Source organism: Polypterus senegalus, chromosome 10 (genome assembly GCF_016835505.1).
Source record: "Polypterus senegalus isolate Bchr_013 chromosome 10, ASM1683550v1, whole genome shotgun sequence".
Taxonomy (NCBI): Eukaryota; Metazoa; Chordata; class Cladistia; order Polypteriformes; family Polypteridae; genus Polypterus; species Polypterus senegalus.
The window spans coordinates 142,009,235-142,023,556 of NC_053163.1; the positions used below are offsets into that span (position 1 = coordinate 142,009,235).

Genomic DNA, 14,322 nt, shown 5'->3' on the forward strand with positions numbered 1-14,322 from the left:
AAAGACAGTCATCACCCTTTTTTAATATCCTGTTTAGGTTATCAAGATGCTACCCTGGCGCCTTCTCCAACCAACACATATACAGTCAACTTCACCATTACAAATGTGGCATTTGTAGATGCCCTGTTAAATCCTCAGGCCGAAGAGTATAAGTACTTGACTTCCTCACTCGAGATCCTGGTATGTATCTGCAATCATACTTAAATTCATGAGTGTAAATATGGATAATTCAAAAATTGCTTTAGTTAAAGTGATTTTTTTTGAATTTGTGAAATTTGCATTTGAGCATTGCCACCTCGCCACATTCGGAACCCATCTAAAACTCTCAATGGAGTCCCTCCAATTGGTGTCTGCATGTACTCCTCATCTTCAGATACTCTGATGAAATTCAGTTAAACTTATTTTTGGGTCTAAGTGGGCACAGTATGAGCGCATGTGGGCAGGATGAATAACTTCCATTAACAGACATGCATGACCTTTTGAAATAATTTAATTTGTGACACAACCTGCACTTAGCTGTTGCTTTGCCTTTCCAGGTAGCCAAAAAAAAAAACCTAATTGCCACTTTCAGATAAACTATGGCAGTGTGTCTCCATCCTGGCGCTGGTGTATCTCTGTGACGACAGGCCTTCAATTTTGAGCTTTTTGCTTAATTTGATATCTACAGTAGCTGGAAAGTTAGAAGGTAGAAATCAAATGCAGTGTTCAGCTTCATTTTTTCTCCGTTGTTACGTTTATTGAATTTTCTTGGGCATTAAGACCTCATGCCATTGTCATTGCTGTTAACATTTTGCAAGCAAACAGCATTGCTGCCACACAATCCCAAGAAAACCAGAATGGTCACTGATTGTGTAGATTGACCCTTTCTTCAGTGGCCTATGGCTATTCTAAATTGTCTATCACTTTGTTAGATTCTGATCCACTGTGGATGAGTGAGTGTCCCACAAACCTAAAATTGGATTAAGGGGCAATGAAATGATTTGGCTATCAGATTGCCTTCTATTGGAATTAATGAGTTCATTCAATTAACAGATTAATACAAAATCGAGGAAGCCAGGAGATATAGCTCAATTTTGATAAACAGTATAATATTATTATTATTATTATTATTATCAAGTTTTCAAAGTACACAATGTATTCACAGACACGTAGTATGCTGAGAATGCCATAACCACTCGGATTCATTATTCCACACCAATGGAATCCACCCTCCTGTATTCAAGGGTGGAATTATGGGTACATCACAAGTCAGTCCTCTTCTAACAAGTTATGACTGCATGGGGGGCATTACTCAGGAAACCAAGGCAGGAGTCCAGAACATAACGTGTTAGCCTCAATTTCAGGCAATGCACATGTTGCATTTGTGCCTTTAGCATTCAAACATTTAGCTTCGTCCTTAATTGATAAAAAGGATACATAAAATAAGATTTACAGGTGGAAACACAGTGATGGAGTATTTCCTAGGCCTTTCTCATAATGAAGAGCTGAATATGGACTAATTGGAGACGTGCAACCTCAAACAAAAATACTAAATGTTTTTCACAGAGACAATTGAATGAAACGAGCAAAATCAAAGATTCAAATTCTTTTTCGCTGCAGAGCTAGCTACTGACATGAATCTTTGTTATATTGAGTAAAAACGTTTTTACTAGTTTCAGTTCTATTCATCACCTACTGTATCTAAAAGAGGGCATCAGAGGACCAGACACACTCTGGCCGTCCTAAGCATGTAGTGGAATTTAATGCCATCAAGAAAGGATTTTCAAACTGACTGAGACAACTGCTTTCTGTGAGTACATTGCCAAATGAAGTGGAATCAAGACACACAGTTATGTGAAAAGTATGTGCACCCCATGGAAACTGCTAACTTTTTCAACATATATGAACTGGGAAACAATAGATCTTCATGTAAATCATGCCTACAGATAAAGGTGATATACGTAAATAAAAGCATGAAGAAAATGAGCATTTTCAATCATTTATTCAACAAAAATATCAATAGAAGTTGTGGCCACCCAGGGGCACACCAGCCGTCCAAACCTGACACAGACGGACTCTAGGCACAATACCAGTACACTGCACAAATGCACCAATAAACAATGTCCTTTCTTTCCTTCTTTCTCTTCCTCATTGCACCTCCACTCCTTCTCTGGCAAGCTTCATCTGTCTCTCCCTCCCGGCCCTTTTTATGCTGCACCTGGGAGCCCATCAGTGTTATTTGGAAGTACTCTCAGGTGTGGTGGAAACCCAAAGTAGGGCTCTGCAACTCCCCCTGGTGGCTATCACAGAGCCCAACAGGGCTGTGCCAAACTACAGCTCCTGTGGAGCCCTGTGGGAATCTGACGGTTCGCTGCAACGCAGGGGGGCTGCAATCTGGTGTAGGCAGCGTCCTGTGCACATCTGTTCCCCTGGTCGTTCCAGTATATTGACTGCCTGGCGGGGAAAGGGTCATGGCCGTCTGTAACAATGTAATAGGCTTCTGGGGAAAAAGAAAGTCCACCTTTGGCCTCAGAAGTTGGCATTGTTCCCTTTAGAAGAAGTTTTGCATAACTGCCCACCAGTCTCTGACATTGACTCAGTGAACATTTTGACCGGTCATCCATGCAAAATTCCTTTAGTTTCAAGATGTCTGTGGGTTTTCTGGCATATTTAAAATCCCTCCACAACATTTCAATGGGATTCAAATCAGGCCTTTGACTAGGCCATCAAAGGCGCAATAGACATATCAGCGCTGACAAACTCGTGACGGACAAATGAGCGCCAGCAAACTCGCTAACTGGTTTTCGACAAATGCGAGCCGGCAAAATCGCCATGACAAAATCGCGAGAGAGGCCAAGAGAGTGGGACGCGTACGTGCGCATTATGTACACATTATGTGCTAGGTTATAACTGTATTCAAAGATGCTAATTGCACTGAGTTTCGTTCCTCCGGAAGATGTTGGGTCCGCTTTCGATGAACTGAGCGAGAGTAGACCCGACAATCTCCAGAATGTTTATGATTACTGGGAGGACAATTACGTTGGTCGATTGAGACGTAATCGACGAGCCAACCCGTTGTTTCCTATATCACCATGTGGAACATGCGAGAACGTGTTGCTGATGGCATGCCGCGAACAAATAACTCAGTCGAGGGCTGGCATAACGCGTCGTATACAAAGCGGAATTACCAGCAGTCAGGCAGCCAGCAAGTCTAAATACGCTCAACTATCAAGACGTCTTGCTGCAATTCTTCCTACATATGCAGGGCGTGATCTTAAGGACTATCTGAGTGCCGTGTCTCATAATATTGACTTCTAAAATAAACATTATTATATATGCTTTAAACTAGTAATTCATATTTAATGAAACTTTTGAGATTTTGTTGGTGCAATTTTGACGCCGTGTTTTAATGGGCGCTATTTTGTCGGCGCTCATATGTCTATCAAGCAAATCACTGGCCATCCATATCCCTGCATTTCTGCATTCTGAGCCATTCCTTGGCAGATTTGCTGGTGTGCTTCAGATTACTATCGTGCTGGAAGGTCCATTTCCGAATCAACATTTACTTTCGGACAGATGGCCTCAAATTCACCTCAAGCATACTTCAATATGACACAAAATTCATAACTAACTGAGTGACTGAAAGCTTCTCAGGCCCTGAGGTAGCACAGCAACCCCAAACCAGAACATTTCTGCACATGCTTCACCGTTGGTATGAGGTTCTTCTCCTGAAATGCTGTCTTTGACTTGCACCAAACCTGTCTGTTCTACTTTTGATTCATTTGTCCAGAGCACTTTGTCCTAGGAAGTCTAATCTTTGGCTAGATGTTCAAGTGCAAACTGTAGCCTTGCTCAGGTGTTCTTTTAGAACGCCATTTTTTTTTCCCTGGCACACCTTGCAGAAAGAATCTTTCTGATTATAGATGCTACCAGCCTTTGCAGGAGTTACAGTACCTGCAGATCCCACAATGAGTTTCTGGGGTTCTTGGAGAATTCTTTCAGTATCAAATGGTCAGCTCTTTGACTGGATTTGATTGACCGGCCAATAAATCTGCATTTTTGTTACTGTATATACTCACGTATAAGTCTGGTCTTGAAACCTGAAAAATCAATCATAAAGACCCCAAAAAATTGATCATAAAATATGACCCCGACTTATACGCCTGTTCAAAAATACAACACTTATTATTTTCTTGCCTCCTCCAATCTTGCACCAGTTTCTCAGACAAATCGAATTTTGTTGCAGCAGTGCCGTTACCAATTTCTTTTTCCACTTCAACGATGTTTAATTTAAAACCAGCTTCATATTTTCTTCTGATCAACCGCTCCATCATAGATAAGGGATGCTATTACGTTAATGGTGTATAAGGGTGTGTGATACAAAAAACACAAATCAGTTCAAACATCACTTTGGAGTAGTTTGGGTATTCCCGTGTGGTCATGTAGGCACAATACATAGTAAAAAAAAGTCTGTGTGCTCCGTGGTTACTCTCCCAGGTGGGCTTTAGCATATCATAATCTCTTGGATCAATAGCGTGAGTTTTCCGCATTCGACTTATATGACTAAAATTATAAAATACGGGAAATTATACAGTAAAATCAAGCCCGTGGGAGAACTTAAACTCGAGTATATACGGTAATTGAGATTGTGAGAACGACTACACTGTCAGTCTGATGTGTCATTTGTTCAAGTTTATCAACCTTGCTATGTAAATAAAATGTATTATTATTATTAATATCATCATCATCATCATCATCTTTAGGCACAGTTTGCATGAAGATATACTGTTTGCTTCAAAAAGGTTTAAAAACTCAACAATTTTCAATGGGTGTACTTACTTTTTCACATGACTGCAATTGTGCAACTCTTGAACTGAGCTAAATATTCCTTCAACTCAAACGTCTAATGAGATCTTTGATCAAACACTTGTCTGGATTTCTGGATTTCCTCTCATAATCTCCAACCATCATGAAACTGAATGGAAATTTCAAACTACCTGGTTATAATTAATGATTGGTATGTACATTAATATGCCCAGTAGAGAATTGACTAACCAGTTGGGTTTGGCTCTACATCTGTCTTTGCTGTAACCCTCTACTGGGACCAGAAGCTCAGAAAATAGCTAAGGGATGTTATGACTGGGAGTCCCAAAACACATTAGTCCCAAAAGCACTTCCAGGAGGGGGAAATCCTGTCAAAAACCCCAGGTAAGTACAAAATGGGGCCAGGTAGAATCTTCAAAAAATGAAAGATTTATTATTCCAAAAATGTGTTTAAGTACATAAAGCTCAGTAAAGCACAGAAGGCAAAAAGGAGTTGCAAGCAAGGGTAATCAAAGTGAACAAGTCCTAACACACACTTTGAGCCTGGGAAAGGTGCTATATAAATAAATGCAAATAAAATATATTATTATTATTATTAATATACAAACCAAAGGCGAAGTCCAAAAACAGAGCAAATGGCCAAAATCCAAATCAAAATGACAAAAGCAGAGCAAAAAGCACACCTAACACTCAGCAGCTCCCTAGCACCTTTATAACGAACCACCAAGAACAGTGGAAGACCCTCTGGTTTTATAGGGCAGAAGGCGGTTCCTGGTGGTGATTGGCAGGTGGCCCCACCTCTTTGCGAACCACCCAAAAAACACATGGAACATGGCACAGGTACAGAAAACAAAGAAGACAATTAACAAATGCAACATTAACATACCTCAACGGCAGAAAACAAGACTTTGAACCCAATCAACATATAACAAGGGAGAAAAGAGATTTGATGGGAGAGCCCTCCAAGAGTGTGGTTACTCTGGTTTTCTGTAATCCCCCAGTGGGTCAATTGTCTTAAATTAATGTATTGAGTAAAATTCATAAAAGCATGTGCATAAAAATGATGAAAAGAAATCCTTGATGCAGCGGGGAGACAGATTAATTCACTATTTTTTTTGTTTCCTTTTTTTGTTTCAGACAGGGCAAATCTTCAACAGCAGTCAGTTACAAAATAACTATGAGGGTTGTCATATTGTGCTATACAGGTATGAAAAGCTGATGTTTACTTCTGGTCTCAAGATCAAAATGCAGAGAACACGTCACTTTTACTTGCTCTACATATAACACATCTAACACCATCCTGTAGACTCCCATGAAAGTTAAACGGAAAGAAGCCATCAGGCCTATCCTAACTAACTCAAGCAAACGCAGTGGGAACAAAGGCTCTGTAAGCTGTTGTGGAACTTGCATAAAAATCTTGATTTTCTTTAATCTGATTTAAAAAATGGGTGACTGCTGCCTTGGCCTCACTAAATCTAACTAAATCCACGCCAGTTCATTTTAATGGCCTGTTCCACTTTGCCACCCATCAATAAATATATTAATAAATAAAGTTATTGGATCTGGTCCCACAATCTGGTTAGCAAAAACCTTCTGTAACCATTCCTAATATTTATCAGGTTCTTCCTTTTGACTTTTGCATGCCCCCTTTTATCTTGTATCAGTCAATCTTACCTTCCTTAGTGGTTACATTTTTTCTCAAAAAATGAAAAATGACATTTTTATTAAAGAAAGTATAATAATGATGATGATGAATAATAATATGAACAATATAGTGCACCTGTGTCTGAAGCCAGATTCATTTCGTCATCACTGCTGATGAGAGGTGTTTCTTACAATACGCCATTATGAGGCTAGAAGAAGTCACGTGTACACCTTTGCCAGGGTAACGCTCAGGTCTGACGCTTACGCAAGAAACGCCTATACAGTTGCCTGAGTAATGCTCGACACTGGCACTTTTACAGCCCGAGTAATCCTTGGGTTTTACACGAGACGCATCTATACCACTACCCGAGTGAAACTCGGGACTAACGCTTTTAGCACTGTTTTTACAGCCCAAGTAATCCTCGAGTCTTACACTAAGGAGTTTAATCAGTTCAGTTTTTCTTCAACTTGTCCGATGATTCAATAAACCCTTCATTAGTAAATAACTCCCACAATTCTGAATGTGTTGGCCATTCCTCTAATTCCACACACCTCATTTAGGTGTCTGCCTATAACTTACTTCTGTTTCCTCTGACAATGCAGTTATATTGTTTCTTTATTATCTCCCGGAGGTCCGAAGGACTCCATGGGCTGTGCACTGCAATCACCATGTTCTCATCAGCATTAGCCACTCTCCCAATAGGAAATTCCTAGCCTCACCTCCAAATGACCGGCCCTTTGCCCTTTCCGAATGCCTAAGTGCTCTTTCTCTCCCCCTTCTGAATCTTGATCTTCCATCGTGGAAGTAAGTAACTTGACTATCTGCAACTGAATTATAGAAGGCTGTGCTGGAGCATGGATGGCAGTAACAGTCTGCTGACTTTGATTACAAGGAAGAGGTGCTAGACAAGGTGCTCATTCATCATCCTCCTGGTTACATTTTGAATTGCAATTGAATGTTGGGATTGCAGGAGCATTAGAGATTTGAGGGTAAAGGGACTGCCACAGAATTTGTACTGGGGAGCTACCTTCCCTGCTTGTGCTCCCGTTCCCATGTATTTTCTTTCATCCTTTCTATGTCTTTCTTTCGATTTTCCAATTTACTAGCCCGAAATGATTTTTCATGTCTGTCATCCAGTTCACATTTCTAAGTATTATATGCTCTTTTTTTAGTCCAATCCTTTTTATCTTTGGATAGTATATCTTGATACAGGAGAAAGTAGGGTGAAATGACACCTTTTATTGGCTAACTAAATAGATTACAAATGCAAGCGCTCAAGGCAGCTAAAGACCCTTCATCAGGCAAGGTCTCCTGATGAAGGGGTCTTAGCTGCCTCGAAAGTTTGCATTTGTAATCTATTTAGTTAGCCAATAAAAGGTGTCATTTCACCCTACTTTCTACTGTATCAATCTATGGCTAACACGGTACAACACTCTAATGATAGTATGTCTTGTAATTTAGTTCATCTGTCCCAATTAAAACTACCATTGGACACCTTATCAATCCTGCTGTCTTTTTGTGCCATTTCTTCTTAAATTTATCACCTTCCGGCCCATATTTATTAGCTATCTGTTCAAAATGACTAAGCTTACCAGTATGTAATACCCATTTTGACCTCCACTTTGTTCTTTGACCCATTGTCACTTATCTAAAGCTAATTTAATTACGAGAACCACTCCTCAATTTATCAAGGCCCCTGCTTGATTTTGTTGTTAATACTAGTATATGTGTAGGTGAACCACTCCTTACACCCTCAAGGACCCACCTTGAACCAAATACATATGCACAAAAACAGAAAAACTTCCAGTCCTCCTGCCAGTTTGGTTTCAGAACTTTTTGACAGTGTCCTACAAACAGAACTGAGCTCGGCCTGTGAGACTAGGCGTATTTGAAAAATCATGCTTACCTTATGGAGTGCTGACAATGCAGTCCCAGATCCAATGCTGCTGGAAAGAATCATCAGAGAAGTCTGTTCCCAATTCCGCCCATAAACTGTGGAAGAGAAATGAGTCACATTTATCAATTATCAAGTAGGAGGTCTTTATTACAATACATAATAAATCTTATCCTTCACAGGAGTTGAATCCATCCCTGCTCTGTAATAAAGACCTGCTGTTTGATAATTGATTATTTTGGTTCATTTTTCTTCCATGCTACATTTCAAAATTCTACCCATAAATGATATGTTCCTTCCATTATGTTAATTGTATCCCGCTTTGTAATTGTGTAATGTATTTGCACTCTGATGATTATAGCTGCTTTTAACACTTGTATTTTGTGTTAGTAGTGTGATGTAGTCTACTATCTAATCGTATGCTTTAGCTGTGCTTGACTTGTATACAATAGTAATCAATAATCAATGAGGCAGACTACTGACTAAAATGAAAACAGGTGAAGAACAGTTAGGTGACCTAGGGGAACACTGCAGCCCAGGGTACAGAGGAATGCAATGTCCGGCCTTCTCATGGTGTTTGCTAGTTTTTTAAAGTTAACTGGAACAGTGAAACTTGCTTCTCTGTGTCATTTTACCCACGTGATGCTATGCTTCAGGACTGAACAATACTTTAAAGATCTGAACCAAACATTATGAAAACTACACTGTGTTTCAGTCAAAGTCATGTCATTTTATTTTCCAGCCCACTTAATCCAGACCAGGCTCGTGGATGAAGGGTTGAAGGATCCTAACCAGCATAGGGCGAAGGTCAAGAACAAACCCTGGACAGGGCGCCAGTCCATTTCAGGGCACACACACACACACACACACGACAAAGAAACACTAGGGCCAACTTAATGCCTCCAATTTACCTAACCTGCATCTCTCTTTGGACAGAAGAAAGAAACCCACACAGACACAGGTAGACCATACAAACTTCAAGCAAGGATGACCAGAAGGATGTGAACCCAGGTCTTGCTTACTGCGAGGCAGCAGCACCACCACTGCACCACCTCACCACCCTCTATTCCAATGTCCACTTCTTCATTCTTAGACACATCGTAGTACTGTTTTGCTTAGAACTGAAGAACAATGAACACATTTATGATGATGATCATGATGATGATGATGGTGATACTTTGTTTGTCCCCAAGGGGAAATTAAAAATTGTCCTCATTTCAGGAATCATCTAACGGTGCAAAAGGCAGTTATTATAAATGCTTTTTTTTAATTCAGTCTTCTGTTCTCTAATCCGTATGCATTTTTTATGTCATTCTGCTCTTTCCCACAGTCCTACAGAATATCCGGATGAAACAAAAGTAAATATGGTATGTGACTTCAGGATTAGCACTTCAAGGGAACTTACACAGAAGGTTCTTGCATTTAAAATTTTCAGGGAAGCCACAAACAACATCACTACTCTGGGTCCCTACACCCTCGATCACAATAGCCTGTATGTTGATGGTAAGTATGCTCTACCACATGACCTTCTAAGGAAAGTTACCTACTAATGAACTTGTACTGAAAGCTCGTCCAGCACCTTCTCACAGAACTGCTTAGCTTTGTGGGGCTGAATGGCCTGTTCTCATCAAAGTTTTTCTATTGTTTGTCACAAACTTGATCACGAGCCATCCATGTATGTAGGGCAGCCACCCGTGTATTTTCCTGGCTGCAAAACTGCAAACAAAAAGATAACACTGGTGTGCACAAATCAGAGTCCAAGACAGAACTGAGGGAGTAGGGGAAAGGTGGAGGCTTTTAAAGGTCAGGATAGGAAGTGACATCAAAGGGGCCGGGATCGGAAGGGTCTTCAACCATAGCCTCGAGCCCAGACATGACATCAAGGGGGCCGGAACCGGAAAGGTCTTCATCTATAGCAGTGTGTCCCAAACTCGGTCATAGGGACCCTCTGTGGCTGCATGTTTTTGTTCCAACCAGCTTCTGTTTTTAAGTGGACTCCTCGGCTAATTAAGTGAACTGTTATTTTCCAGGTTCAGTGTTTTGGGAACAATATAGTGAAAGGTCAAGCAAAATTACACCCTTTAGTGGCTAACTAAAAAGATTACAAAATGCAAGCTTTCAAGGCAACTCAGGCCTCTTCTTCAGTCAAGATGTAAGAAAGAATATAGAAATTAGAAAACTAAGTTTGTTAAAAAAATACATATATATATATATATATATACACAGTGGAACCTCGGTTTGCGAGCATAATTCGTTCCGGAAACGTGCTTGCAATCCAAAGCACTCGTATATCAAAGCGAATTTCCCCATAAGAAATAATGGAAACTCAGATGATTCGTTCCACAACCCAAAACTATTCATATAAAAACGATTAATACAAAATATAAAATAAAAATACATAAAGCAAATTAACCTGCACTTTACCTTTAAAAAGAATCATGGCTGGTGTGAGTGAGTTTCTAAACTCTTGTGGGATTCCACCCAAGGGACGACACGCGGAAGAGCATCCCAAAGCAATCGCAGTCTCCCAGCGCTGTAGCAGCTCACCGTATAAGCGCATCCAAAAAAATCACAGACATGCTATAAGCGCCTGCCGTCAATGGGTGATACAAGGAACATTATAAACATCCCGCTACAATAAATAACCGCTCTTGTGCTGTTTTAAGCTGAATAAAGCTGGTGTTGTTAAAGTACTGAGACTCAGCTTCGTGTTTTGGGGCGCAAGATGGGGACTCACACTGCACAGCGCACACACACACAGTCACAATGCTGTAGTAAACAGTATACGCTCATACGGATGTTGACTATATGAGTGAGGCACACAGACTCAGACAGAGAATAGGAGACGATTGCCCTCAAGAGAAGAGAGAGAGAGAGACGCGTGCGCATGAGAAAGAAGAACCATCAGCTCAGTTGTGATCACATGACGCTCAGCAGACAAAGTGTATCCATACTGCTCGTATTGCAAGACATCGTTCGTTTATCAAGTCAAAATTTATTAAAAAATTTTGCTCATCTTGCAAAACACTCGTAAACCAAGTTACTCATAAACCGAGGTTCCACTGTATATATATATACTAGCAAAATACCCGCGCTTCGCAGCGGAGAAGTAGTGTGTTAAAAAAGTTATGAAAATGAAAAGCAAACATTTTAAAAATAACGTAAGATGATTGTTAATGTAATTGTTTTGTCATTGATATTGAGTGTTGTTGTCATATCTATCTATTTATATATATATATATATATATATTTATATATATCTGTATATATATATTTATATATATCTGTATATATATATATATATATATATATCTGTATATATATCTGTATATATATATATATATATATATATATATATATATATATATATATATATATATATATATATATAGCAAAATACCTGATTGGCAGGAGAAGTAAAAAGAAAAGGAAACATTTTAATAATAACGTAACATGATTGACAATGTAATTGTTTTGTCATTGTCATGAGTGTTGCTGGCATATATATATAAATATATATATATATATATATACATCTATACACATATATATACACAGTTATATATATATATATATACATATACACACATACATATATATACATACTGTATATACACATATACATATCTACATATATACTGTATATACACATTTATATATACAAATCTACATATATATATATATCTACATATATATATATATTAGGGGTGGGACTCGATTAAAAAATTAATCCAATTAATTAGAGGCTGTGTAAGAATTAATCTTGATTAATCGTATGTAATCGCACACGTAAATTTGCCCCAAATCGCAAATGGTTTTTTTTAATTTAAAAGTGTTTTAGTGGGCTTACAGAATCAAATAATAGACATGTACATGAATATTGTAAACTGAAGCTGTTTTAATTTCTGAAAAAAAAGCCTTTAAACTGCATTTGAATTCAAAACAGAAACAAAAATATCATCCCTGGTTAAAATTGGGCAGACTTAAAAATAAAGTGGTAGTTTAAGTACTTTAAGTAGATTTTCAGAATAGTATTGTCTTTAAATAATAATAACCAAAATTTCAACATAAAGTGCAGTTTTTCTTCTGAAAAAAATAAGTCAGAAACATAAAAGGTAATTTGACCAACTTAATCTTTAAACTCTGAGTAACCTTAGCCAAAATTATTTTGTACATTAGGCTAAAACAGTGTGATCATTGAACATTTTGTAATTAGATGTAATTAGAATTACTAACGGTCACGGAAGTCCAATGATCCCCAGTAAGAGCCACAAAGTCCGCTTTCTGTAATGCATCTAATTTTGCTTGCTTTTCAGTGTGCACAAAACCATGCTTTTATCAAGGCTTCTTCGGGTAGTCGAAATGATCAGTCGTAGGAACGCGCTTTATTCCGACTCTAACATTTTTGTAGCTGTGATGTGTGCATCAGTGTAATGGATGTACCAGGAAATGATGCATTGACAAAAGTTCCCGTTTGCTTGGAATTGAAAGTGTGATTAAATGCGTTATTTTTAACGCGTTATGGAGTACATGCATCGAAGCTTCTCAGCTGTGCTTGTGCTAATAAAGGGAAACATTTTAAAAATAACGTAACATGATTCTGCGTTAACCGAATATTTTTCATACGTCCCAAACCAAGGAGATGCGAAGGTAAAATGAATCAGTAGCGCGTACATAGTCAGTGCATCCCTCTCGGAATCGAACCTCGAATGTCGGCATTAGAGGCTAAGACTCTACAATTGAGCCACAGCATGTGGCTTGTCTATGAGAGTATGTACTGTAGATAGGGGTATATATATACATTTAAATATATACCCCATATCGCAGTGGAGAAGTAGAAGTTATGAAAAGAAAAGGGAACATTTTAAAAATAACGTAACATGATTGTCAATATACAGTAATTGTTTTGTGAGTGTTATTGAATGTTGCTGTCATCAAGGATTTGATTATCATTATTTCTTTCAATCAGGGTCGATTTGTACGATGTGTTGTGTTCAAGTTACATTCCGTGTTTGTCAATCGCTGTAAAGATGACAGGTTTCATTCATCGATTCGTTTCTTACTGCATCAATAAACAGCTCGTCTTCTTCTTTATCTGAGACCTGACACACTGCATGCACGGGTTTTTTTTACACTGTCTTCCTTTAGCGGGACATTGACTTTTTCCACCGTGTGCTTTGTTTCCACAGTAGCTGCATTTATGAATATGCTTATCAGACGCTTCATATTTTTGCTGCCTTTTCAACTGTGTAATTCGGTTTTGTTCAGCTCTTTGGAACTGTTGCTTTTATCTGTGCACTGCGCCAGTTCACGTGAGCCACTCGGTGTACTTGCATCGAAGGTTCCCAGCTGTGCTGGTGCCATCTCGTGCTATGTCCATAGCTTTATTTAATGTTACCTTAGTCCTGGCACTTAAAACTTTCTCTCGCAGTTTCGCTGAGTTTGTGTCAAACACCACCCTGACCATCTCATCTTCCTCTCCATAAGCACAGTCCTTCACCCGTGAATATTTACCCGTGGCAGTTTGCTATTGGATTGCCGCTGACGGACGGCCTTCTATGGGCAGGCACTAAATTACAAACGCCAGCGGCAGCCTGTCTATGAACTTAATTTAAAGTGTAGGTTTACATCGTGCTTTGTTTCCGAAGTAGCAGAATTCGCTTCTTATTGTTTCGCTGCCTTCTCAATTATATAATGCATGTTTTCTTGAGCGCTGTTTTGAGGTCTTCCCGGTGTTCTATGTACTGGGTGATTACGTGGGAGGCGTGATGATGTCACACGAAACTCCGCCCCCACGGCGTTGAAGCTCATCTCCATTACAGTAAATGGAGAAAACTGCTTCCAGTTATGACCATTACGCGTAGAATTTCGATATAAAACCTGCCCAACTTTTGTAAGGAAGCTGTAAGGAATCAACCTGCCAAATTTCAGCCTTCCACCCACACGGGAAGTTGGAGAATTAGTGATGAGTCAGTGAGTG

General features: G+C 39.2%; 1 protein-coding gene across 5 annotated transcripts in view; it reads left to right on the plus strand.

Moving 5' to 3' along the window:
• The window catches only part of LOC120537745 (mucin-16-like), a 94,304-nt gene that overhangs the window by 69,407 nt on the left and 10,575 nt on the right, over positions 1-14,322 (plus strand). For all 5 annotated transcript variants that reach the window (XM_039766912.1, XM_039766913.1, XM_039766911.1 and 2 more), the window contains 3 exons: positions 38-180; positions 5,941-6,008; positions 9,673-9,845. In XM_039766912.1, the coding sequence (XP_039622846.1) occupies positions 38-180; positions 5,941-6,008; positions 9,673-9,845 (384 nt within the window). The remainder of the gene's footprint in view (positions 1-37; positions 181-5,940; positions 6,009-9,672; positions 9,846-14,322) is intronic.